Source organism: Eleginops maclovinus, chromosome 5 (assembly GCF_036324505.1).
Source record: "Eleginops maclovinus isolate JMC-PN-2008 ecotype Puerto Natales chromosome 5, JC_Emac_rtc_rv5, whole genome shotgun sequence".
NCBI lineage: Eukaryota > Metazoa > Chordata > Actinopteri > Perciformes > Eleginopidae > Eleginops > Eleginops maclovinus.
In genome coordinates this window covers 27,321,309-27,346,408 of record NC_086353.1, presented here as the reverse complement: position 1 = coordinate 27,346,408, position 25,100 = coordinate 27,321,309, and the positions used below count along the sequence as shown (strand labels likewise).

General features: G+C 40.9%; 1 protein-coding gene across 3 annotated transcripts in view; it reads right to left on the bottom strand.

Moving 5' to 3' along the window:
* Positions 1–25,100, bottom strand: part of LOC134864628 (teneurin-3) — a 294,448-nt gene that overhangs the window by 40,203 nt on the left and 229,145 nt on the right. For 2 of the 3 annotated variants that reach the window (XM_063883760.1, XM_063883761.1), the window contains exons 20-28: positions 19,288–19,434; positions 13,992–14,122; positions 12,936–13,024; positions 10,262–10,381; positions 9,367–9,499; positions 7,968–8,096; positions 4,138–4,269; positions 3,823–3,958; positions 2,748–2,891 (exon numbers count right to left, since the gene is read on the bottom strand). In XM_063883760.1, the coding sequence (XP_063739830.1) occupies positions 2,748–2,891; positions 3,823–3,958; positions 4,138–4,269; positions 7,968–8,096; positions 9,367–9,499; positions 10,262–10,381; positions 12,936–13,024; positions 13,992–14,122; positions 19,288–19,434 (1,161 nt within the window). Of the gene's footprint in view, positions 1–2,747; positions 2,892–3,822; positions 3,959–4,137; positions 4,270–7,967; positions 8,097–9,366; positions 9,500–10,261; positions 10,382–12,935; positions 13,025–13,991; positions 14,123–19,287; positions 19,435–24,769; positions 24,797–25,100 lie in introns of all 3 variants that reach the window. The other variant, XM_063883759.1, reaches the window with a different exon arrangement.

Genomic DNA, 25,100 nt, shown 5'->3' with positions numbered 1-25,100 from the left:
AGCGCCGGCTGCTGGGGTGAGGGGAGTGGCTCGGCTGGAGACCAGACAGCTGATCAGAATCAGGTAATCAGTCATTTAATATAAAGCATGTTGGTAACCTGGTTCTGGTCTGTCTTGCAGTAGGCTGGGTCCTGGGAGGTTATCACAGCCGACACACACCGTCCTGGCCTTGCCTGTCCTGGAAGTGCCGGGGAGCAGTCTTTTGTTTGCAGTTTTCTTATGGAATAAACGCTATTATTTTTGCCCAACCCCGAACCCTTCTGTCTCTTATCTTCAACCTGAGCGATCCTGCTCACAGTATGTAACATCCTCAGTGTAAATATGAGAACGATTATGGATTTTATTCAACATGACATTTGCTCAAATGATGGCTTAGCAACATACATGATAACCGTATGGTCTATTTTTAATTGAGAAGGAATTAGTGTTTACATGTATCAAGACTACGTGTGACGCAGGTTTTAAAGCATCAAAAAAGGAGCGTGACTACAGGGTTTGTGAACCAACAAAATTGAAGAATAATGACTCTGTAACTTAACTGAATAACAGAGAACAAGGTTGCGTTCCTGACGTTTTTATCCCGGTTTTATTCGCAGAGCTTAAATATGAATATGAGATATTCAATAAGGAAAGTAGGTAAGTAGCCCTCTAAACATGACAACACAGAAGAAGAAGCGGCCAGACGTAACTGCACGGTGTGATGTTTCCAAATCTAACACATCAGCCCATCCTCATCATTAGTGGAGATACAAGACAAACTACAAAGGATACACAGCAGCAGTGTGTGATGGTCTTTCAAACACAAACACACACACACACACACACACACACACACACACACACACACACACACACACACACACACACACAAGATTATTCTGAGTCCACATGGTAGGGTTTAGTCTCAAAGGACAAACAAACGTTGTGTAGCAGCAGTGTCCCTCAAAGACACAAAATCACACCCACAGATAGCTGTACGCATATAGACAGAACATCACAAATCACACCTGCTTTATAACACATGCACTCACACACACACACACACACACAAACACACACACACACACACACACTGAATCGGGTGACAAGGTGTTGAAAGCCCAAGTGGGCTGCAGGGAGAGAGGGATAAATAGCAATGTGATGGATGGGGTGACAGATAGAGGACAGAAAGGAAGGAAGAGATGGAGGGGGAGGAGGAGGAGAAGGGGGAGTTTATGAAGTCCTTTAAAGCTGCAAAATACATTTTCTAAATATGTATGTATTCTTACAGGAGCCAGTAGTTGTGGTGCGATTGTCTGACTCTCTAGTGTCTCAGTATAGATGATCAATACACATGTAGGCTCTCCTGGAGACATCATAGCAGCTGAGCATAACTCAACACTAGAAATATGTCTACTAAAAAAAAGGGGTGAACTGAAGGTGACCTGCTGATCAGTGGACAGACTAACAGGTTAGCTGTCTCCTTTTGTAAACCTCTGCCTCTTACACACTCAATACCAGGGTGGTAAATCAGGATGTGTGTATTCCACGTGTGTTGCATTTTAAACTCCTGACAGGATCTGTCCAATTTACTACGTTCATTAATCATAAATATTGTGATTTACGTCTGATTGCTTCAATGCCTTGTGATATCCTCCACAGTAGGCATTTGAACATACAAAATACTGATCAGCTCTTTCATTGAACCTTGCTTGGTTCAGTTTAGTATGGTGTTCCCGGTCAAAATGACCTCCATAGGAAATGAATGGGTAACCCTAGATAATGTCCATCCATCAGTTAATACATCTTCAGTGTGTATTCTTTGTATATTCACTGCAGTTATTAATATAAACCAGTATTCTAAGACATTGTTTACAGCTTAAAAGTGAGTTAAATGACATTTAGTGATGATTAATGTTTTTTGAGTCAATGTTATAGAGGTTAAAACACCAAGGTAAGGGGGGAGAAACTATAGTAATGAAGGAATATATACTATAATAAAGGCAGATGACAATACACAAAAGAAAGCACAGGCTGTAGAAGCGACGGGGGGGGGGACGACGACGACACAGAGCAGGAGAGAACATAAAGGTCTGAGATGAGAGCGACAAACTGTGCATATGTGAGAGAGAGGACAGGGGAGGAAGATGAAAGGCTGGGAGAAATACCACGGGGCCACTGGAACAAATCCAGGACACCACTGAGGAAAACACACACACACACACACACACACACACTTGTAAATTCTTTCCTCTGCTCTGTCCAACAACACTTGCGTGACAACAATCGTTTTGACAAGTGCTGCGATTAACATACTTTTAAACTGCTATTAGCTCGGTCCGGTTCTCGGACATATAATTACCACTTAATGATGTGGAGAGAGAGAGAGAGAGAGAGAGAGAGAGAGAGAGAGAGAGAGAGAGAGAGAGAGAGAGAGAGAGAGAGAGAGGGAGAGAGAGAGAAGATTTTCTATTCTGAACTCTAGCAGATTAAAAATGCAATTGAACTCTGGACCTCAGCTGTCAGCTAAGCACTTCAATTGAAGTATAAGCAAAACCACACTGAAAAAACTGAAACACTGACTTTAATTGAATGTATTATATCAACAGATTTCACATAACTGTGTTGGTTTGGTTGAATACATTTATTTTAAGTCGACATTTCTTTTTTCAGTGCAAGAACTGTCAATAAATGATTTATGCAGTATAGTGCGTCATTAGAGAACCAGCGCCAGTACGATCATGGTTTTGTCAGGTGATGGCACCTACCGTTTTGTACGTCCAGGATGTGGTGTTTATCCAGCGTCCATCCTCCCATGTTGGAAGCATCCAGCTCGTAGCCTTGCAAGATGGCCGTCCTTTTCTCCCAGAGGATCAGGTCCAGGCAGGACTCGTATTCAAACCCCACAGACACTGTGAGACACACACAGGACACAGCAAGGTGTTCAAACTCTAAACTTTAGTCGCTGCATTGATTTGAATGGATACGCACTTCAGGGGTTCCGATTATTAAGCTATCTTATTTTAAATTATGAGCACCAATTTCAGGAGTTTTACCAAACATGCAGTAAACTGTCTTTATGTTAGTCCCATTAAAGCGGGCGTCCATGAGTCATAACTCACAGGGAAGTACCTCTGCTGGACTTGTCCCTCGTAAAGATGTCAGAGGGTTTACATACCCATTATGTCCAAGCCATTTCCCCGTCAAAGCCTTTGTGCACAGACTATTGAACCTCCTTCATCTCATCTGCACAGTGCTGTGCATAGTATGTTGTCTAACTCATTTTCTGTTGGTTGGTGCAATTGGATGTTATGCAGTAAATTTTCTCCCCACACAATGCTTCCCAAAATGCCTTGTTAACTCTGCTCCAAAGTTCCTGAAAGCTCACAGTTACCGTAAATGGGTTAACATGACGGTTCAGACATGTTATACTAAAAGCTTGCACTCACTGATTAACTGCATCCTGATCAGGAGCTTTTATGAATAGGAGAGTAGCCATATATTATTATTCTAGGAATTCCAGGGATTCAAATCAATGACCTTTTACTCTTAACACCAATTAACCTCCATTCTTTATATCAAATACAGCTGGTATTGTTGTCTGTACAGCTCTTTTCACACCAACATGCTGCAGTTTACACTTGAATCTTTCTCTTGGCTCCCAATCACAGACAGGGATCAGTTTAAAAGACGATCAGTTGTTAGTTGTTGAGGAATGTATGCAGTCTCAGAAGGTTCTTACTGTACCGTCCATCTGACTGCTCCAAGTCCAGAATGAGAATGTTTTCCACAGTCTGAGAGGAAAAAGTTTGTGTTTAGCTTTGCTTTTAGCAGCTCACTCACCCACTGCCTCAGAGAGTCCATAGACACGTTGGCCATAGGCGTCTGTCTTGTCCCAGATAAAGGTGTAGGATAGATTGGGTTGCGCAGGGAACCATTTCTGGAACAGGCGGCCCACAACAGCCACCATCAGGTGAACCTTGGGAGACAGCAGCAGACAAACGTCACCTCATGCTAACTCAAGTTAAACTGATATGGTGCTGATCAGCTGACTCAAGCCGTTGACGCTCAGCCTTCTGTACTGATTCATTTATTTGCTTTACGATTTGTAGTGGCTTTAAGGACATATTATATATTATATGATGTGACTTTACTCACCTTCATCAGGTTGAAAGGTATTGATGACTGTGTCATGGTGACTTTGAGGACAGGTTTATATCCAGCGCCTCTGGAGCTAAGGTAGATCAGGTTCAGATCACTGCCTGGTATTGAGGTTTCTTCTTGTAACACCTGCAGAGAACACATAGGATTCACACCAGCAGGTAACAGTATTTCCTGTAGTGAGCCTCGCAGCTCTGTGCGGACACTATAAGTGTTTGCAGTGAGAACAAAACAAGCATGAAAGGGTCTGGGGCCTGGCAGCTGTGCAAGGTTAGAACCATGAGTGCAGTGCCTGTTTTCTTGCTTGCATTACTGCATGTTCCTTGAAACCCACGCTTCATGCTCATTAATGCATTTCCTTCTCAACAATATACCCACCAAGTGTGAAGGCCATTGGATAAAGCCTTGTCCCGAAAATCGAAAGAAAGACATGCAGACAAAGCCCCTTTCACACAGAAAGTACACAACCCCGCCGTAAAGCATCTCTGCCAGCGGAGCCAGCGCTGTAGCATGTCGGCCGAGGGGAACCAAAGGAGGCGTGTTATTTCAAAACCATCGGTGTGTAATCCTCTTTAAAATAGAAGTCAATTCGGTTTTGTGTTCCTCCTCCTGTTCCGTGTCCGTACGTTTTCTACAGAACTGCAAGGTGAAAGAAGATCACAACAGTCCCGTCTCTTCAAGTCTGTGTGAGGGGATGGAGACCGTTCCCTTCAGAGAGGCTCGTCCTCTGAATAGGGGCAGTTAAATGTACGGATCAGGAAGATATGGTAATGATATATCATTTTAAAGCACTGATAAATTATTTGGAGAACCATAAAGATCCTCCCAATATCCACATTTTTAATCCCTTCTGATTTTTTTTTTAAGGTAGTCAAAATGATTCTAGCTTCATTTTAGAAGTGGTTGGAAGTACGCAGGGCCAAATGTGACTTTCTCTATCGAAATCAGTCGCATTGACCGAAAACACATTTGGACTTATATCGCATGTTCGAAAGAGGAGATTCTTAGCTTTCTAATGATACCATGATTATTTTTGTACTCCAAATATTAACCAAAATATCTTACAATATATAATAACTGTCACCGAGTCATGAATTTGAGAAAAAGGCCTTCAAAGTTTGCAATCAATTTTAAGGTATTTACAGCCCGTCCGTATCCGTATCATTCAGTTTGCAAATCCAGTGACCCGACAGACAATAAAGAACAAATGTATTCATAACTAGTTAATTTTGTTGCAGAGGTAGATAAAGTAGCTGAATGTAGAAAGTCTAGCTCGAAGTGTGTGTTTTTCTCTGCTCACTGGTCCGTACCGTGGCGCTGCGAGTTCTCTGTCAGCAGCAGTTGATCCTGATCACTCTCTCTCTCACGCGTCAGATTATACTTCACTTGCGTTTATGTCCATATTGGTCAGATGCAGCTAGTTATAGCTAATGGTATGACTGCCTGCTTATCAAAGGACACCTAAACAATAAGCATCGCTTGGCAACGGGGTGTAGCAGCAAATTATAGCACAGCATTATGCATACATGGGGGGTCAAAATGACCCATTCTGGCAGTTCTAGTGTTAATATTCTGAAAGCCAAGACTTTGTTTATTTGAAATCAGGTGAGATCAAACGGTCATGGACCCTGCCGTGTTATCTATGATTATTATAAACCTTTCATTCATAATTTCAGCAGGAGGGAGGGGGAGCGTTGCTGAGTAAGAGCAGAGAGCGAGTTGACAGGAGCTTGTCATCTTCCCTTTACAAGCTTCAAAAATGTGTTTATCGTGTGAATTTGGCAATAAAAGTTTCATATTCTTAAAGCCAAAACTTTGTTTATTTAAAATCAGACAAAACACCTGAACCCCGAAAAACGAGTTTTTTACACAAATCCACGTCTATCTGGAAATGAGCCGTTGCGACTTCTGACTGATTTCGATAGAGCGGGTCACAAATAAAAGTGAGTTGCGCTTTGAAGCAATGCGGCCCTAATTCTACAATTAAGTGGATCAATTATATCACTTTACAATAGTTCTCCACAAAACATTATAAAAAGTATTAAGCAGCAAATGAAACATTGTATTGTTATGTGTCATTTCAAGACAGTTCTGGTAGTAATGCTGCTCTTCGCCATGTATTTTCCTTTGGAGCAGGTTAGTATCTTTATCTTTATGAGTCACTGCACAACACATTGCAGTAAATGGTTTTCTTTGCTTTGTTTGAGAGAAGAGCTGTATCTTTTCAATGTCGATAATGTACAAAAGGGGTAGGGTGTATTAATATGAAATAATACAAAAAAATATAAACAAATACAGAGCTCCTCGGGGAATGATCAATTAACACTGGGTCTACGTAACGTTTTTCCGATGCAATATTGCCTTTTCATTAGCCAGCATCTGGCTATCAGATCCATTACCCCCCCCTTTAAGACTGCCCTGTCTCTGCCTAACTAATGGGCTCAGCTCCACCAAAAGCTAAGTACTGGCTTTCCATTCATCTGCACTAACACACACACATATTCACAGAGCTTTCGTCTGAACACAAACTTTTCCATTCATCTCAGATATTCAGGCACACACACACATGCTTGTCGAATAAAAATAATAATGGAGCGCTGGTTCAGGGTTGTAAAAATATAAAAACACACTGAGTTCTGTCATCTGTTCCACATCCCCTGCACACTGGTTAATGCGCTGAGAATATAAAGAACCACACACATGTGCTTTGAGAGTTATAGGAATTAGAGCCTGTGTGTGTGTGTGTGTGTGTGTGTGTGTGTGTGTGTGTGTGTGTGTGTGTGTGTGTGTGTGAACAGCGTTCTCCTCCTCCAGTTAAACATTTCATTTTTATCATTCACTCTCATCGGCAACACTTATAATAATAAATGATCATGAGAGTCTAAAAGGTTTATTCTAAACACATTATATTCTTAATGTAAACATTCTTGAGATACATTTTGTCTTTATATAATACCACACTGTTTAACGTTTATCAAATATTTAGGTACTGTGTTTATTTATTGTTGGTCATCTTTCTTATCTTTTCAAAAGTCATTTCCTTTTGGAGCATAGACAGTAATGTTAGTTGAAGTTTTTATCTTTTTAAAGTATGAGACGGTGGCTCATCATTTTTTTATTTATTTTAATTTATTTTACTATTACAGTATTAATACAGACAATTTATGAATCCGATAAACAAACTAAATGAGTAGAAGCGGGAGGGCAGAAAGCATAGCTAATAAGATGACAATTTGCATGTTTCTACATTTCTATCTTCTTCTTGTTTTATGAGAAAGAGGCAAACCCTCCTATCATCATCCCTGGTCTTATTCCACTCACAACTAGAGTTCCCAGAATTCTTTCCAGGATATTCACACGCATATTATGGTTGACATGGCGTCAGTGTGGGCTACAACTGAAGCCCTGTTTTTTTAGCCTATGTTTGTTCACGTTTTGGCAGAATGACATCACTGAAGTGATACTGAAATAACTATCTACAATGCTTTTCTAACAGTCAGTGACTAACTGAGATAATTACGACAAGAAAAGCTATTTAATACTAGTTCTGTAGGTATAAGGTGCATATGATTTCTATTCATATGAACATATCATACAGAATCAGAAAATGTATGTATGTGTGTGTGTGTGTGTGTGTGTGTGTGTGTGTGTATGTTCAGATCAGAGTTATGACGGTGGCAGGCAGAGTCTTATGAAATTGATGTATGCTGATTTCTGAGTACCCTATTTCCATGACAACATTTTCATTGATCGTTCTGGCAGCGATCTTGTTTTTATAAACGTATAAATGAAGGTGTTGGGTCTATGGCCAGTGATGCAGGTCTTACCTGAGTTTCAGGTATGATGGGGCCATCCTCAGATGAACATCTGTGAAAGGTGGACAGAGGAGAGGACACGATGACGGGGCTGGGTCGGATGAAGCCACTCAGGTCACAGCTGGGGATGTCATTCTCTTCCTGATACACACACACACACACACACACACACACACACACACACACACACACACACACACACACACACACACACACACACAAACACACAAAACGTGTTAACCCCCATCACACTGCTGTCCTGCCAACACTCATTTTACTATCATTGGAGATGCGAGTCATGATAGATGTGCTAGACTTAGTATGTTTGATCCGTCTGTATTTTGATCAGTTTTAATGTCAGTGTAAGACATGTCTTTAGTGCTTGTTGATTGTATATGTGTGTACCTGCACAGTGAATGCAGATGGAAATGAGCTTTTAGCTATAATCATCGAATAGCAAACAAGAATAACTGCTGAGACATTCATTTATTCACTGTGGAAAATGAGCCCAATAGTCAGCAAGTGGGTCAGTAAGATAGTGTAAATGTTAGAATTTCCTTTAGCAATATCTGGGAGTCATCATGTTAATGAAATAGTTCTGTCATTAAATATTCAGTGAGTTTATTCAGAGAAAATCAGCAAGGGTCAACGTGACAAGCTTATAAATGCTGTTAAAATAAGAAAAGGGACCCATTTCTATTAAGGGATTACATGGAGGGAAACATAGAAAAGACTAAATAAACTATTATATCCTCTAGTGTCAGATCTCTAAAAAGTTACATATATGTCACATTGGGCGGTAATGGTAAAGTTATTCTCTTTATATATTTTTTATAATTAAATAAATTAAGAGGATTTTTTGTTTAAATTTGTTTTAATATTCTTTGAATTTAACTCTTTAAAATATATTAACTGAATATGCTTGAATCAGTTAGATTTAACTGAGCAGATCAACATCATATTTCTTATTGTGACATGTAAGACCTTTTATAGTTCATTTTTATCCTTTTTGTTTCAGATCAATTTCATAAACAAATGTTTTTACAACAGGTTAAATGTAATAAAGGACTTGTTATGCAAGCATTTGAATTCTTAAATGGCTTGAATCTTACCTTTAGTAACAAAAAACAAGCTTTTGAAAGTTAGCTAGTTCAGTCACATGTGTTGGCCTGGCATACAGACATCTTGGACATGTGACTATGGCAACACAAAATCTCATGATCTGACCCACTGTGATGTTCAGTATGTGTCACTTAGGGATTTCACGAGTTAAAATCAAGTGTTAAGCTGTATGAGGAACTTTCCAGAACATGTAAATGTCCTGTAACATCTGTGTCAGCGTGGGTTCCTGTAACTGGAACGTTAATATCTGCAGCCATTAGTGCATGAGGCCATGGTGACATCCCCTCACCTTCTTCATCACCAGCGTGTCCATCACATAGAAGACGTTCCATGGCACCCACACTGTTCTGTACTGTGTGATGAATGGAGCGCGCTCAAAACTCAACGTGAGGGAAGCTCCGCCGTTTGCCAGGAGATCAAACCTGAGGCACATCCACAACACACAGAGAAACATTTACATATTAACCGTAATGGATAGAAACCTCAGCTGAAGCGGAGGAATCATTCCCTTTGAGTGTGTAGTTCATCGTCACAGTCCACGCACACGCTATTATAATGTTATTATTTTCATGATGTCATCACTGCGCATGTCAGTGGTGTGTACATCTTCTAGTTTTACTTCTGCCTGTTTGCCTACAGGATATGACTAAAGCGGATACAAGGATTGTGTTGTCTTATAAGCACGGCCTTGTTCTCTCTGTTTTCTTCGGGGATTCATGGTTACGTTTTTTTTTTGTAACATTGTACACTGTGACGAGCAAGGTGTACTGATTCCAGCAGTCAGAGCATTTCAATGTTTAGCTTTGAGAAAGGGCTTTCATTGTTAGCTTTAAATATTCGTATAGTTTTTACACTTAAAGGAATCACAATCCCTTATTCAGGCAGCGGCTTTACTTCACCCTTGGAACACTGAAAACAGACACAAACTGACCAGCAAATAAACCGGGCGTTAAATAAATAAAGTGGCTTTTATGCTGTAAAATGTTACTAATTATTCTACACATAATCTGACATTTCTACATCATCAGTCTATTTCATTTCTCAAATGAACTATGTCAATTGAGAAGGCAAATCAATTTTTTAAAATAAAAGTGTCAAGTGAAACATTTGTGGAGAAGGGTGCAAGGTGACTATAAAACAGAAGGCTATATACATATACTTTATGATAATAAATGAATACATACATGCCGTCTGTGCGTGTCACAGTGTATCCATGTTCAGCATAGTGGACAAACGTGACGTTGACTCCAATCAGAGGTGTCCCATCAGCTGTCAACACCTGGCCGCGGATTATTGACACCAGGCTGCAGACACACAGGGAGAGAGGGTCACATCGTACACAATGAAATGTATTTTATATCTGACTGCAATTAATGTAGGAAATTGAGCCATCATGGATAGAAATCACCCCCGCTGGAAATCTTTCTAGGGGAAGAAATTTGGTTTGGAAAGGACACAGAGAGACACCACAGCCTTCATCAGCATCACTGCGACTCTGTAACATCACTGTGGGGGGAGGGGAGGGGGTATAGTGTGACAATAATGTCATAGTTCCCTTTCTTAGTATTCTGATTACTCTTATTACATATCCCTTACTCCCGAAGCCTGGTGATGGGTCAAGTTGAACATCTCTGTGTCTGTGTTGTTGACATTTTGTTCTCATTCAAGACCACCTGCTATAGGGTACACATCCAAGTAGAGGATGTGCATGACGGTAAGGTAACTTAAAGATCTATTCAACACAGCTCACCGTTCATTCACTTTCGCATTTAACCGCCTCCATTAAGGAATCTAACAGTTCAATCATGGCGACATCAGTCCTGAATGTTGCAGTGCAAAATGTAATATCTGAACAGGTCACACAGTCAACTGAAAACACCAAACAAAAAAAAACTAAAATAAGACTACAATACAAAGGCAAGCTGAGTGTATTGGTGGTTTTCTAGCCTTTTGAGTCAAATGTTCTCAAAACACAATGAAATGATTTCTGTGTGGAGAGATCTAGTCCAACAATAATTAGGAATACATTAAAAAAATATATTGTGCTGATAAGCTCTTGTTAGGAAATAAATATAATAGACCTCCCTTACTGTATAAAACTCACATAAAACTGACCAGAACCTGGCCTATTTCTCTGTCCAGCCATACAAGTAAAACCAATACTGAGAGAGCCTGATTCATTAAGTCAGAGTCTAATTCAAGGTTGCGATGATAATAATCACATTTTGAATCCCCAAATATCCAATTTCAAAACCCAAACACACTCAAAATACTTTTTCCATCCCCTATATGTCCACATCTTTGGCTCCAAATGATCCCGCAAATTTCATATGTAATTACAAATAAGCCAGAGTAGTAAAAACATGGAAAGTCCATCAGACACGTTTAAAGTCTGATGGTTAGGACATGTAAGATGAGATACACTCTCCCCAGAGCAGATCAAGATGTTTTATTTTTGTATTTCTCTCTTCATTCTCCAGGACCTGAACCCAGCAGGAACCTCCAGCAGGATCCTGTTTGTGGACTACAGCTCTGCTTCTAACACCATCATCCCAGCCTTACCACAGCACAAGCTCTCTCAGCTGAGCCTGCCTGAGGACAGACTTCCCGTCTGACAGGAGGCAGCACGTGAGGCTGGGAAAACACGTCTCTAACCCCCAAACCATCAGCATGGGTTCCCCTTAAGACTTATTTGATTCCCTCTGACACCAACAGCTCCCCCAGTCCCCCAAGCTCCTGAAGATCAGACAACACCTCCCTCATCAGACTCATCTCTGGTGGGGATGAGTCTGCCTGTAGGTGGGAGATGGACCATCTGGTGACCTGGTGCAGTCAAAACAGCTTAGAGTTCAATGCTCTAAAAGAATTGGAGATGGTTGTGGACTTCCTAGAACCATGCAGCCCCTCAGCAGAACCTCAGCTTCCTCTTCGAAAAGCCCATCAGAGGATGTTCTTTCCGCAGCAGCTGAAGAAGTTTTAACCTGAACTGAACTTTTAGACTGCCATCATCAAGTCCATCCTCACCTCCTCCATTATCCTCACCTCCTTCCTCACCTTCTCGATCACCATCTGGTACGCTGTAGCTACTGTAAGGACAGGGGCAGGCTGCAGCGTACCATTCGCTCTGCAGAGAGGGTGATCGGCTGCAGTCTGCGTCCCTCCATGACCTGCACGCCTCCAGGACCCTGTGCCCCCACCCCCTACACAAGCTATTTGATCCACTTCCCTCTAGAGACTGTGCTCCATCAGGAAAACCTACCCTTGCATTTGATTATTATTCACCACCTTTAAAACTGTCAATTTTAAATTCACATATTTGCATAATTTGTTTGCAGTGAGTTTGGATATTCTTTTTTTATTTCCATTAATGTGTATTTATGTTTGAAGGAAACATTTTTTCAGAAATAGTTTTTAAGAATGTATTTTATAGTTTATTTTATAATAGGTGAAAACCTATTTGGCAATAAACAGTTTTGAGGTCTAATAAAACATTTTTACTACAGGGTGGAAGGCCTGTTCCATTATGGAAATACAGGACATTTTTACTGCAGGGTTTTGGCCCTCTGCTCTTATGAAACATTCAGGAAAGCATAAAAAGTGAGACAAGAAAGGGCTGAACAGAACTGCAGTCGTGCTGCTTTGCTGTCAGTAGCTCTACTTTCAAGCTCTATGCAGCACACTGCACACCTCCTTCTCTCCAATCATATTTCATGAATGGAACATCTGACGGCACAAATGGCCTGCAGGCAGAGTCAAACATTCAATACATACAAATAAGACACACATTATGAATGATGCCACTGATGAAAAGCAGTGTTTGTGAAGTAATGCATCCTGTTTTAAAGAAGACATGATTACCTTTTATTGAACGGAGAGTCTCCAGTGATGACGTGAGTGGATTCAGCACCCAGCAGGAAGTGGATGCGCTGGTAAAAAGAGCGGGCAGCCTGAGGAAAATAAAAGAATGAAACGCTGCCTCCTTTAAAGCCTCACTGGAAACAGTTGCTACTCTGAAAACTGCTGTGTGTCGGTAGAAGGAAATGATTAACATTTTGTTCATGTCATGTTTGTTCATTTTTCCATTTCATGTTAAGTTATTTATCAGGTTTATGGTATATGTTTCATGTTTAGTGTATAGTCTATGTTAAGGTTAGGTTTATGTTAAGTCATATCTCATTGTCACACAGATGTTACCTAGTTTTTTTTGTTTTACTCAGGAATATATGCAGTACCCCTGTCTAGTGCAGAAAACAGTCAACATGTGAATTTAATTATCAAGTTTTGTATATTTACGGGGACTGTTTCGTAAACCAAGCAGCTTTTGAACATGATATTTTAAACCAAAAGAGGTTTGCAAATAAAGAAAAACCATTAAAGATTTTTGGAGTTTTACTTCAGTTATTATTTTTTGTCCAAGAGATGCTGATTTGAAACCGTTGTTTTACGAGAAGTTATGGCATTTCCTGTTTCTGCTGGAGAGAGGGGAGTTGGTTCCAGAGCTTGCCGCTTTATTTACACCCCCCACCTGAGAGAAGAGAGCTGCGAGTGTGACTACAGAGGGAGTGGGAGTGGGTAGGGTGTGGTTTGGAATTGGGCGATTGTCAGCCCCTCCCTAGATAAGTCTGTTTTTCCCTTGTCTCTTGTATAAATAGTCCTTGTCTCCCTTTGTCCTGTGCCAGTTCGTCTTGTTTCATGTGAAGTTGAAAGAGCCCAAGAACCTTCGCAATATTTTCCCAAAGTCAACTTTATTTAGTTCTATGATTTAGCAGTTTGCTTTTGCTACATTTTGCCCTTCATAGATGGAGATTTCTTTTGTTGATTTTTAGATTTTTGAAACCTTGTCTTGAGTCGTGCATTTGAGTTCAAGGGGCACGATCTTACGCTCACTTTTTTTTTCTGAATGGAGCTCCTTACCTGCTGAGGAATCAATGAGGATGGAAACTGGCTCAGCACCTCCCCCGGGTCAGGAGACCCTCTGCAGTATAACTGGTTCTGGCAGGAGGGCTGCAGGCAGCAGTCTGGATCCATACAGTCAGCCAAGCCATCTGAAACACACACACACATACAGTACTTGTCAAAACAAAGTCCCAAAGTGCTTTACATGGATTAAGAACAGGCCGTTCAGGCGGCAACAAAGCATGCGGTCCAAATTCCCCAAACCCGCTCAATAAAATATATAGCGTTTCAACAATAGCAGCAGTGATACAAAAAAGAATAAAAGCTTTAAGGGCCAAACACACACACACACACACACACACACACACACACACACACACACACACACACACACACACACACACACACACACACACACACACACACACACACACACACACACACACACACACACACACACTGTTGTTTCTTCCAGAAACCTGAGAAGGTGGGATTTCGAGATTAAATGAAAGTGAAAAGTATGGTAGGATGTCGAATGGATGATGAAAAAGTTGGAGATGGATGACGGATGATAACAGGATGAGGAGTAAAGGTGGGGATTAGGAATGAATGATGATGAAGGAATTAAGAATAATTAACAGTGTAAGCTCATGGCAAGGAAAGAGGAAGCAAGCATTAATGAGGATGATGAAGGGATGAAAAGAGATAAAGATGGAGGCTGATAGATGGAGAGGTTGGCCGCACACAGTATTGTGAGAGAATGGACACCAAGTGATATAGTGTTTGTCTAAATGAGATAAATTAAACACAGATAAGGCTGTGGGGTGCAGTGAATAGATGAACGAGAGACAGAGCGGGAAGGAAGAGAAACAAGTACATATAAGACTTGGGATAGGAGCACAGAATTGTAGACTCAAAGAGAAAAAAAAAACTCACACAGTTTCAGACTCTGATGAGTGGAAAAAGAAGCAACGGATGAATGAAGAACAACACGGGAGATGCAGTAGAATTGAAATGTGAAGCAGTATGTGTTTATCAGGCACTGCCAGGAAACATAAAGAGAGATTTAGGGAGGGGAGGGACGAAGGAATGAGGGCTGCAATGATGAGTAGCAGGGACAGGATGATGGGAAAAGAGAGATTAGGAAGGGAGGGATGAGCGAAGGGCAAGGGGGGAGGGGAGGAGACATATGGAGAGATGGAAGGATAGAAGGAGGTATGGAAGGTAATGAAATATGGGCTGCCACTTGTGTGTGTGTTAGTTTATAAAAGCCAATTGTACATCTGGTGAACAGACACCAGGGACCGCCATCACACACACGCGCACACACACACACACACACACACACCCACACACAGACACACACAGCTTCCTATCTTGGAGCTGTCTGTCTGTCTCAGCTCTATGGTTTCCCACTGTATCTTTATATGGCGAAACTGCGGGTAGCTGGTGTTTGGAGCTGTCAATAAACAGGTTTTACTTTGACTATTTCCATGGCATGTTTTCCATTCACAGGTTTCCCTCCATAATATACGAGCAGAGCATTATTTTTTGGTTCTTGTTTGAAACTGTGCTGCTTCAGAGCTTTCCTTTTCCTACAGCTTCTATTTAAAGCATTATCTGTGCCTTTTGAACACTGCAGCTCGTTTACTACACATGAAAGAGCCGCTCCTGATTGGTGTTCAGCAGCCTTCCCACTGCCACATCAAGGTTCACACTCACGTCGTGCATTCTGCTTAGGGAGCAGCAGTGTGCATGTACAGTGTGTTTGTACAGCACGTTAATACCCTCTGCAGTTACGCTTCCAGCAGTGTGCAGCTCTCAGCAGGAGGCAGCAGAGGAGCCAGCCCATCATCTTCAATTCTTTTAGATATTCATCAGTAAAGCTCTGTTTGCAGTGGATTGTTAAGGGGGAGCAAAACTCGTTGTTTAGTTTAATAAATCGGATTATTGGATTTTTTTTGGGGCAGGCTGTAGCGGGTGTGGCTTGGGAAAAACATGGGTTGCGGTGGAATTCTCAGTTTATCTGAGGAAGGTTCCTAACGGAGTGGAATGACCTGGAAGAACCTCAGTGTCAGCCATGGTAAGAGCTGTTCTGATTCTCTAGATCAGGGGTCTCCAACCTTTTCCCCTCTGAGAGCTACCTCTAAAGAAAAAAAATTACAGAGAGCTACTTGTGTTTTATATCATGTGTAACATTTATTCACATGTATCTAAATCCCTGAATAAGGTTTTGTTTGGCACAAGCATATACGGAACATACATCCAACACTCACTATTTGTGTAAGAACATTAATACTCAAATTAAACTCAAAGTATGCAGTCAAAACATTTCTTTCTCTTTTCAACAGCATGTTTTTTGCATGAACATTTTCAAAATATTGGCAGCCAATACTCACACTCAAAATTCAGAAATGTAACTAAATGTGTATCAGTATGCATGTCTATGCATTTCTTTCTTTTCAGCTATCACTGATAAACTCACATTTTTTGCATAACATTTACAAAACACTGACCTCTAACGCTCACACTTTGTGTGAAACCTAGCCCAAATTGAACTCATCAGCATATGCATTTCTTTATCTGTTCAAACTATAAAACACATTAAACTCACATTTTTTGCATAACATTTACAAAACACTGACACTTGTCAAACATAACTCACACCTTTGAAATCACATAGGCTACTATTGATGTTGAACAATTATAACTTCTTAACTTTGTCCACATCACACTTTCAGTCATTTATTCACTAGCCTACATATTCAGTCAAGCACCTTTAGTTAGTGAGATACCTGGCACTGCATGGTGCCAACAAGACAGCTGTATGCTAGAATATACCCACTTAGGTTCACTCTTATGGAGTCTTTCAAATGTTCATCTGTCAGTCTTGTTCTGAACTTAGATTTGATGACATTCATGTCAGAAAAAGAAGATTCACAGAGGTATGTAGACCCAAACAAAGCAGCTGTCTTCAGAGCTGCTTGACACAGATTCTTATAGTTTTCTGGCTCAACCAAGCTCCAGAAATGTTCAGCATGCTGTTGAGATTTCAGCTGTATGTCGTTTTGGAGGTTTAAAAGTTCCATTTCCATTTCCACAGGATCGATACAGAAAAGGTCTGCCATCTGCCCAGAAATCTGACTAATGTCCACATTCATGAATGGGTTGGCAATTAATGTCACACAGGGCTCATGTCTCTCAAAGTCTCTGAACCTGTCTGCAAACTCCTGACCAAGCTTGATCAAGAGGTCACAGTACTTCTCTGTGTTCAAAGCATCAGCTACCCCTGCATGGGTTTCCAAAACCTTTGTGACAGAGGGGAAATGCTGGAATCTTTTGGCCTTCAACTGCTGGATGAAAAAGGCCAGTTTTGCGCTGAACGCGTTAACAGCACTGATCATGTTGCAGACGTCTTTCTCTTTACCTTGCAACTGTACGTTCAAGTTATTCATTTTCTCAGTTACATCTGTCAAAAACGCAAGATCAAGGACCCACACTGCATCAGATAACAAGGTGGTGTCCTCCCCCCTCTCTTCCAAGAAAATCTTGATTTCACCCAGCAAGGAAAAGAAACGTTGCAGTACTTTACCCTTACTGAGCCATCTGATGTCAGTGTGGAGCAGGAGATCTCCATAGGCCACAGTGCATTCCTCCAGGAATTGCTTGAAGGTCCTGTGTTGCTTAGCCTTTGCTCTGATGGAGTTGATAATCTTGACAACCGGCTCCATGACATGTTCAAATCCCATGACCTTCGCGCATAAAGCCTGTTGGTGAATTATGCAATGGTAGGCCAGAAATGGCGGAAACTCCGGGTCTGCTTTGCATCGGGCAATAAATCCAGAGTGACGACCTGTCATCGCTGGTGCTCTGTCAGTGGTTATTGACACCAGCTTTTCAATAGGGATCTTCTGTTCCGTGAAGTAGTTCTTCACAGCATTGTAAATATCGACTCCCCTTGTTGTAGTTTTCAATGAAAGTAAAGTCAAAAACTCTTCATGCGCAGTGAAATCATCAAAAACCATGCGGATGAAAACAGCCAGCTGGGCTGTATCGCTCGCGTCAACAGATTCATCCAGCTGAATAGAAAACCATTTACACCTGTTAATGTCAGTTTCCAACTGTCTTCCTGCATCCACAGCCAGTGCAGACACTCTCCTTGCCATTGTATTTGCACCAAGTTGTACATCAGCAAAAGCAGACAATATTTCTGTCTTACATTTATGGTCTTTGAATAACGTTTCAGCCACCGCGGTCATGGCCTCCTTTACAACACTGCCATCAGTGAAGGCCTTTTTGCGTTTTGTCAGGATGTGCGCCACTTTAAACGAAGCCTCCGTACAAGCAGTAGCCTTCTGTGCTGGTCTGGTAAAAACAGACTGCTGTCGTTGTAGCTGTATTTTCAGGTCCTTTATCTTTTCTTTTCGTAGATTGCTACCAGCGGGAAAGTTCCGTGAGAAGGTGTTGTGGACTGTGGTGAAATGGCGCTCCACATTGCTTTTTTTACCGACCGCCACGCTTACTCCACAGATCAAACAAACACACTTGTCCTTTACACTTGTGAAACAAAAGTCTATTTCCCAATTCTCGTGAAAAGAGTATGTTTTCCGCCTCTTGTTGCATTCAGCGGCCATGGTCAAGCTAATGCCGCGTTCGGTGTTTGCCGCGTTTACATCGGAGGTCGGAGGTCGGAACTGGGAGTGACGTCACATTCGAGGTCGGAAAGTCGGAAAAGATGGACGCGCCTTGTTTACAGATTTAGCAATTACCTCGGGTTAGCACTTGTTAGCAATACCGGTTGATAACAGCGCTCTGTGTCATATTTTGTGAAAACAAATATCGTAGCAACATATCTTCAGATAGAAGATGAGCGGTACTTTATGTACAGGTGACAAATGAAATTGGCATATTATGAAAATGTGTGTTTAAATCTTATATATACAGTCTATGGTTTAAATGTAAACTATTTGGCGAGCTACTTTGAAGGGGGCGGCGAGCGACTGGTACACTGGTGTGTGTATTTGGGGCCTATAAGTCCTGTGTGTGTTTGTGTGTATTTGAACTGTAAGTGTAGAAGGATTTAATAAGATGTACCGTTGCTTATTTATCCCAAATAAGTACTCTTTTGCTTAGTCACATCTATCAGACTTTACATATGCTAATGTGCTACATACTGCAGACCATAACAAATCACTTGTTTCAAACACCCCACTGAATTAGGATGGACGAGGTAGTAAAGGAAGTTCCTGCTACGTCCAGTTATTTGTTTTCTTTGTGTTCCCCCCATGCCCGACCATCAATCACACAAACATACCTCCTTCGTTGTCCTTGCCATCTGCACAGAGTGTTTCCATGGCTACGTGACACCCGGCCCCTCTCCACCCAGATTGGCAGATGCAGTGCCAGCCGCTGGCCTCCAGGGTGCAGCGTCCGTTGTTGTTGCAGAGACCGGGACACCCCTCTGAGCGGGCGGGCGGGGGACAAACACACAGTTAGAGAAGTAAGAGCAGTAGGGGTGAGGGGGTTACTGCTGGCCATCAGGGATTAACTAGGCTTCAACCAATATTAGAAGTAGGTGCTGACGGTGTTGCACTGAAAGAGGAGCATTAACAAAGTCTTTATTTGAGCATTTTCCCTGCAGAAATGAATCACCGTCTGAGCTTGCATAAGCCTCTGAAACAGCATTGAGACCATCGCAGGACCATAAAGAATGGTGCGAGGGGGCAGGGCTCTTCCTTTTTTCTAGAAGTATTTCTCCAACCACACATCTGACAAAATACAAACAAAAGTGTAGCGCAGAAATCTATCTAAACCCTACACCTGCACAAATTGGCTTTGGCTATAATGTTAAAAAAAAAACTAGGGTGGCTAGATTCATATATTTCCCCCAAAAGGTACACTTTTTAATATCTTAAGTAGGGTTAATGTGTCTACATTTTTCTACAGAGTTGTGTCAGCTTCCCGTCTGTGCAACGCCAGTGTTTCAAAAGTCCTTTTGCAAAAATATGGCTGAATCACGTATGAGACGTTAGCCGTCACGTTGCCTCTCACTGATATCTCACTGACAACAACTAAAGCTGTTCTATACGTGTCACAAACAACTGTGTCTAATATTGTGACAGAACATTTACAGTTGCTGCAATTGCAAAGTCAATGGAAAAATTGAATAATTACATACAATTTGTTATTTTTGTACGAATTCACACAACTCCTGGAGTGTTACATATCTCATAAACTTGCAGAAAATATGGAAAAGCAGAGACTTAACCAAATAATTGAGTGGAACACACACACTGCCTCAGACACGGTCGGTGTGTCCGCTGTTGGCCATTCCACAGCTAACATCTGGGGAGTTGGTACAGTGGCTGTTTGTGGCAAATCAACACAAGCTGTTCAGCAGTCAATTCTTGCAAATGATGCAAGGCCAAATTTGCTTTGCTTTCTGTCTGAACACATGTTGAGTTGAGAGACATCTGCTTAGCATGTCAGGCTTCAAAAACAGCCAGTCTTCCTTTTTGTGCAAATGTCTAACTTCTATTGGACGTGTCTAACCCTTCGGAGAGCTGTAACAGCTTCATTTCATTACCATCAATATAACCATCATGTCCAATTGTTTTCTGCAGCTGTCTGTGATTTGTGGGACTGGGAGTTTCTACGCCGCTTTCTTCAAGAATCAAGAATGTCTGTGCTAATTAAACAGCACAATGGAATTTGAAAGTGGTGTGTGAGTGTGTGTTAAGATTAGAGTTATTTGGAAATAAACAGGCTTATTTCAGCTGTTGATGAACAATGCAATCTTCAGTCACCTGAACAACCTCAGTGTACATTATAATAAGAGATTTAATGCCCCATGTAAAGGTCTGAATGCTGTTTCTGAAGCCTTCTCACGTCATAAGACTCAATCCTTGTCTTTTGGCATAAGTACTTATTCTTATCCAAACAGATAGCATGTGTAGCTCCAGTCCAAATACACCTTCAGCACCCATATTGGTTCAACCCTGATTTGTCTAAAGGTGTTTGGCCCTGTGTGATAGAACCTTCTCCAACAGATGGATTGACAGATTGAAAGACAGATTGATAGACAAATAAGACAGATCAACACATTAACCCACATGTGCGACGCAGACTGACAGACAGACAGACAGTCAGCCCTCGGTGAAAAGCACTGACGTTGTAGTTTCACATGAACCGCTAAGAGCGCCTACAGCCAAAGTGGCTACTGTGTCCTGCTTCAATCAGAAATCAATTCAAAAATATTGTTTTCCTCTGTAAACAAAGAAAGTGTTATTGTTGCATAATATGGGGATGAAAAACAGGGTATTCAAACAAAGAAGACACAACAAAAAAGTTGAAAGCAGAACCTTCTGAAAAATGTATATTTTTTTAAAGATTGTCTGTCAAAGCGAAGTCCAACCATTATCTAAGGACAATTTAACAACCACTGACAATGATCCCAGCTTCTTTTACCCCCCCTGTCGTGCTCGTTACTTATCCACTTACGAAACCATTAATCATCACATTTAATTTAACTCACTTTTAAGCTTTTAACAATGTCTTAATACTGGTTTACATGAATAGCTGCAGTGAATGTACAAAGAATACACACTGAAGACGTATTCCAAAAGGAACATGATTGTTGTGTGTGTGTGTGTGTGTGTGTGTGTGTGTGTGTGTGTGTGTGTGTGTGTGTGTGTGTGTGTGTGTGTGTGTGTGTGTGTGTGTGTGTACACTTTCTGATGGATGAACATAATCTAGGGTTAGCCATTCCTTTCCCCTCAGAGCTAATTTTGACTGGGAACACCATACTAAACTGACCCACTCAAAGTTCAATGAAAGAGCTGATCAGTATTGTATATGTTCAATAACCTACTGTGGATGAGAAGTAGGAAATTGACCTGACCACGACAGGAGGGTTAAAAGGGAAGCCCTTTCTGCTTCAGAAATATGAGTTCATTTTAATTTATCCCAAAAAATACAAAACAGATCACAGGTTAGAATCCATGTGAAAACACAACAGGTAGACAGATAAACAGGTACAGAGCGCACAAAGTATAGGCAGGACAGGGAGCTCTGGACTGCATGCCTCCGAGACGCTATACTTTATGCCTCTTCCTCCATCACATAAAGGACGGTGAGGCTGGCAATCTGATTCAAAAACAGTGAGTGTCAGGACCAAGCAAAGCCTAGCTGGAGAGACAGGACAAGGCATGGAGGTAAAGATGGAGGGGAGGTGGAAAAGATGAAAAAATAGATCCAGACAGGAAAGTGGAGAAAGAGAGAGGAACAGCAGCTGGCTAACTCCACACACACATTTATAACAGGCTGGATGCAAGACAACAGGAGTCACACCTCAGCTTTGTGTCTGCTTGTGTGTGTGCGTGCAAGTATTTCCGTTTTTGTGATTATGTGCTTGCGTGAGTCTTCATCGGTGTGTGCTTTGTGTTTTAGAATAAGTCACAGGGGACAAAATGATGTGACAGAAAAACAAAACTGCAGAAATAACAAGAAAATAATACAAAACACTGAGCATTTAAATACAGAAATACAGGAAGAAATTAAATGAAATGGAATAAATCAGAATCAAAGGAAGTTTGAGTTGACAAAGCAGAGTGTGAGGTGGGTGTACTTTGGGACAGTAAGGCCTTTATTGAATCTTTGGCATGATTTACCTTTATATCCTGAGAATAGGAGAGGGCACGAGGGAGAGAGGGAGGAAAATTAGGGAAAAAAGTAAATCGAAACAAAAGCAGCAATGCCAAATATACTCTCTGTGATGGACAGATGAAAATGGCAGCCAAAGGAATAGGAGAGGAAAAAAGAGCAGGGATAGGGGGTTTGGGACACACACACATTCAGAGACACAGCAACAGAACCTTCACACAGTAAACATTATCACTCCATTTACACCTGTCTCCATTCACGTTTAAATCACACAACAGATTAAGGTACAGCTTCAAAAATGAAATCACAATTAATACAGCTTGTGACCTTGCACCATTCACATAATCATCTGGCTGGAAAGAAAGTACAGTTGCTGTCAAAAAGAAGTTGGAGAAAAGTAAAATGTAGTTCCCAGTTAAACCTATTGCATTTATTTTTTTTCCAAATAAGTAGAATGCGGAGGTAAAAATCAAGCAGCAAACACCGCTGCTAGTGTTCTATGATGCAGTTCCTCTAATGACAACTAGGGGGTGAATTGAAGATAACTGAAGGAAGCGAGGAGTTTTAGAGAGTAGGAAGGAACTAGCATTAAAGAGCAACGGTGCTATTTAGTTGCACTATAGGAAGAGTAGGACCAAGCATTTTGTTTGCTTTTTTTCCAGCATGGTTGTTTGACTTGTGCATACATGGACATTTGAACCACTAGAAATTGAACCTACTTTGGAATCATTAAATATAAATGATGTGTCAGGTGAAACAGTATTTTTATAGTATCATATCTTATCCTGAACAGTTGACAAGCAAGTCCTCTGCAAATTAGCAGCATTTACCTCAGTCATGCTATTAAAATGCAGAGCATTTATGAGCAGGATGCAATAAGGAAGGTCAATTGTGAAGTCATCTTTTTGGAATCTAGTCCAAAACCTTGACCAACTTATATAGCTGGGAATCTATCCAGAACATGAGGTAAAAAGAAGAAAACATCATTTTTATTTCCCAATAATTTTTTTGCAATTGTGTAAATACTTTCAATTAGACAAATGTCCCGATACAAAAACACATATGACTGACATCTTTAGTACAAAAGCTGACTGTTTGAGTCAGATTATGGTTTAAAATCCATTCACACACATGTAGGAGTACGCCTGTGTGCAGCTTACAGGAGAACTAAGCCTGAAGCACAGCCAGGATTTCCCGCTCTGCATCATAAACCTTCAATATTATATTTGTCTGCTTGTCCTCAGCTTGTCTTTAAAAGTAAGATTGTGTGTTGACTATTCCAAACCTCTAAGAATGTGAAATACTACAAAGTTAAACCCACAAAATCTGCAAGGGAATAAGTAAACAATACGAGTTTAAGATGTCTATGGAAGACTTTTTTTTCTTTTCAAGAGTTCATCTTTGGTATTGGTCCTGATTAATGTTTAATTTCCCCTGTTTTCATCTATCAACATACTCGAAAGTGGAATGCTGCCCTGTTATATGATTAGATTTGAATGTAATCGCAGTGCCAGTTATATCTGTACAGAATCATTAAAATATAAGTCATCAATGTCTAAGTTATCCATTTTAAAGTAATAAAAGCTACAACAGTGGAGGTCAGCCTATATTTCTCATTTTTGAGATTAAGATACTGCTGATACGGTTAGGATTTTAAAAGGTTTAGCAGGCAGAACGAAGCATTCAGGTTGATGACAAAAACTGTGTTGATTCAGTTTAGAAGGATAAACCCCCTTACAAGGCATCCCATAATTTCAAAAAGTGAAGCTTCTTGTGAGGAGCCAACGTACAAAAATAAACAAGTAAAACTAATATGTATTTTCCAGACCAATGTTTTTTTTATCTGAAACATCAAAAGCCATAGAGCATTTGGCTAAGTCAATATTCAAATCATGAAATGTTCAAAGCGACAGTAATGCATGTTATCTGGCAAAATGAAATAGAGAATGAAAGGAAAATAAACAACAGACTTGGTATTTCCCAAAAAAGAAATCAGAATAAATAAGTGTAAAAAGAACCCCTGAAGCAGCCACAGCTCCACAGCACAGAGAGAGGAACGCGACGGAAGAAGGGATGATAAAGGAAGCGCATGAGGAGGAGGAGGAGGAGGAGGAGAATAGAAAAAAGCACAGTACCTTTTACTCTAATGTCCGGGTTGTGAGCTTTAAGGGAGGAGGCAAAAAGAAGAACAGATAGATAGAAAGAGAGTGTTTAGTCCAGAAAAATAGGCAGGAGTAGAGTAAAAAACTCACACCACCGGTGAACATCGGACCACGAGAAGAGTGATGGAAGAGCAGAGAGAGAATGTTAACCGCAAAGAGGGAAATAAAGACAGACACAGAGGTTCTGATTTATTCCTCGGAGAGCCCTCATAACTACTAGAATTATGTAGCCTGAAAGCGCCTGCTGAAATATAAAAACAGCCAATTAATGAATGTGGAAATAATTCTAGAGTTAGGTTTCCAT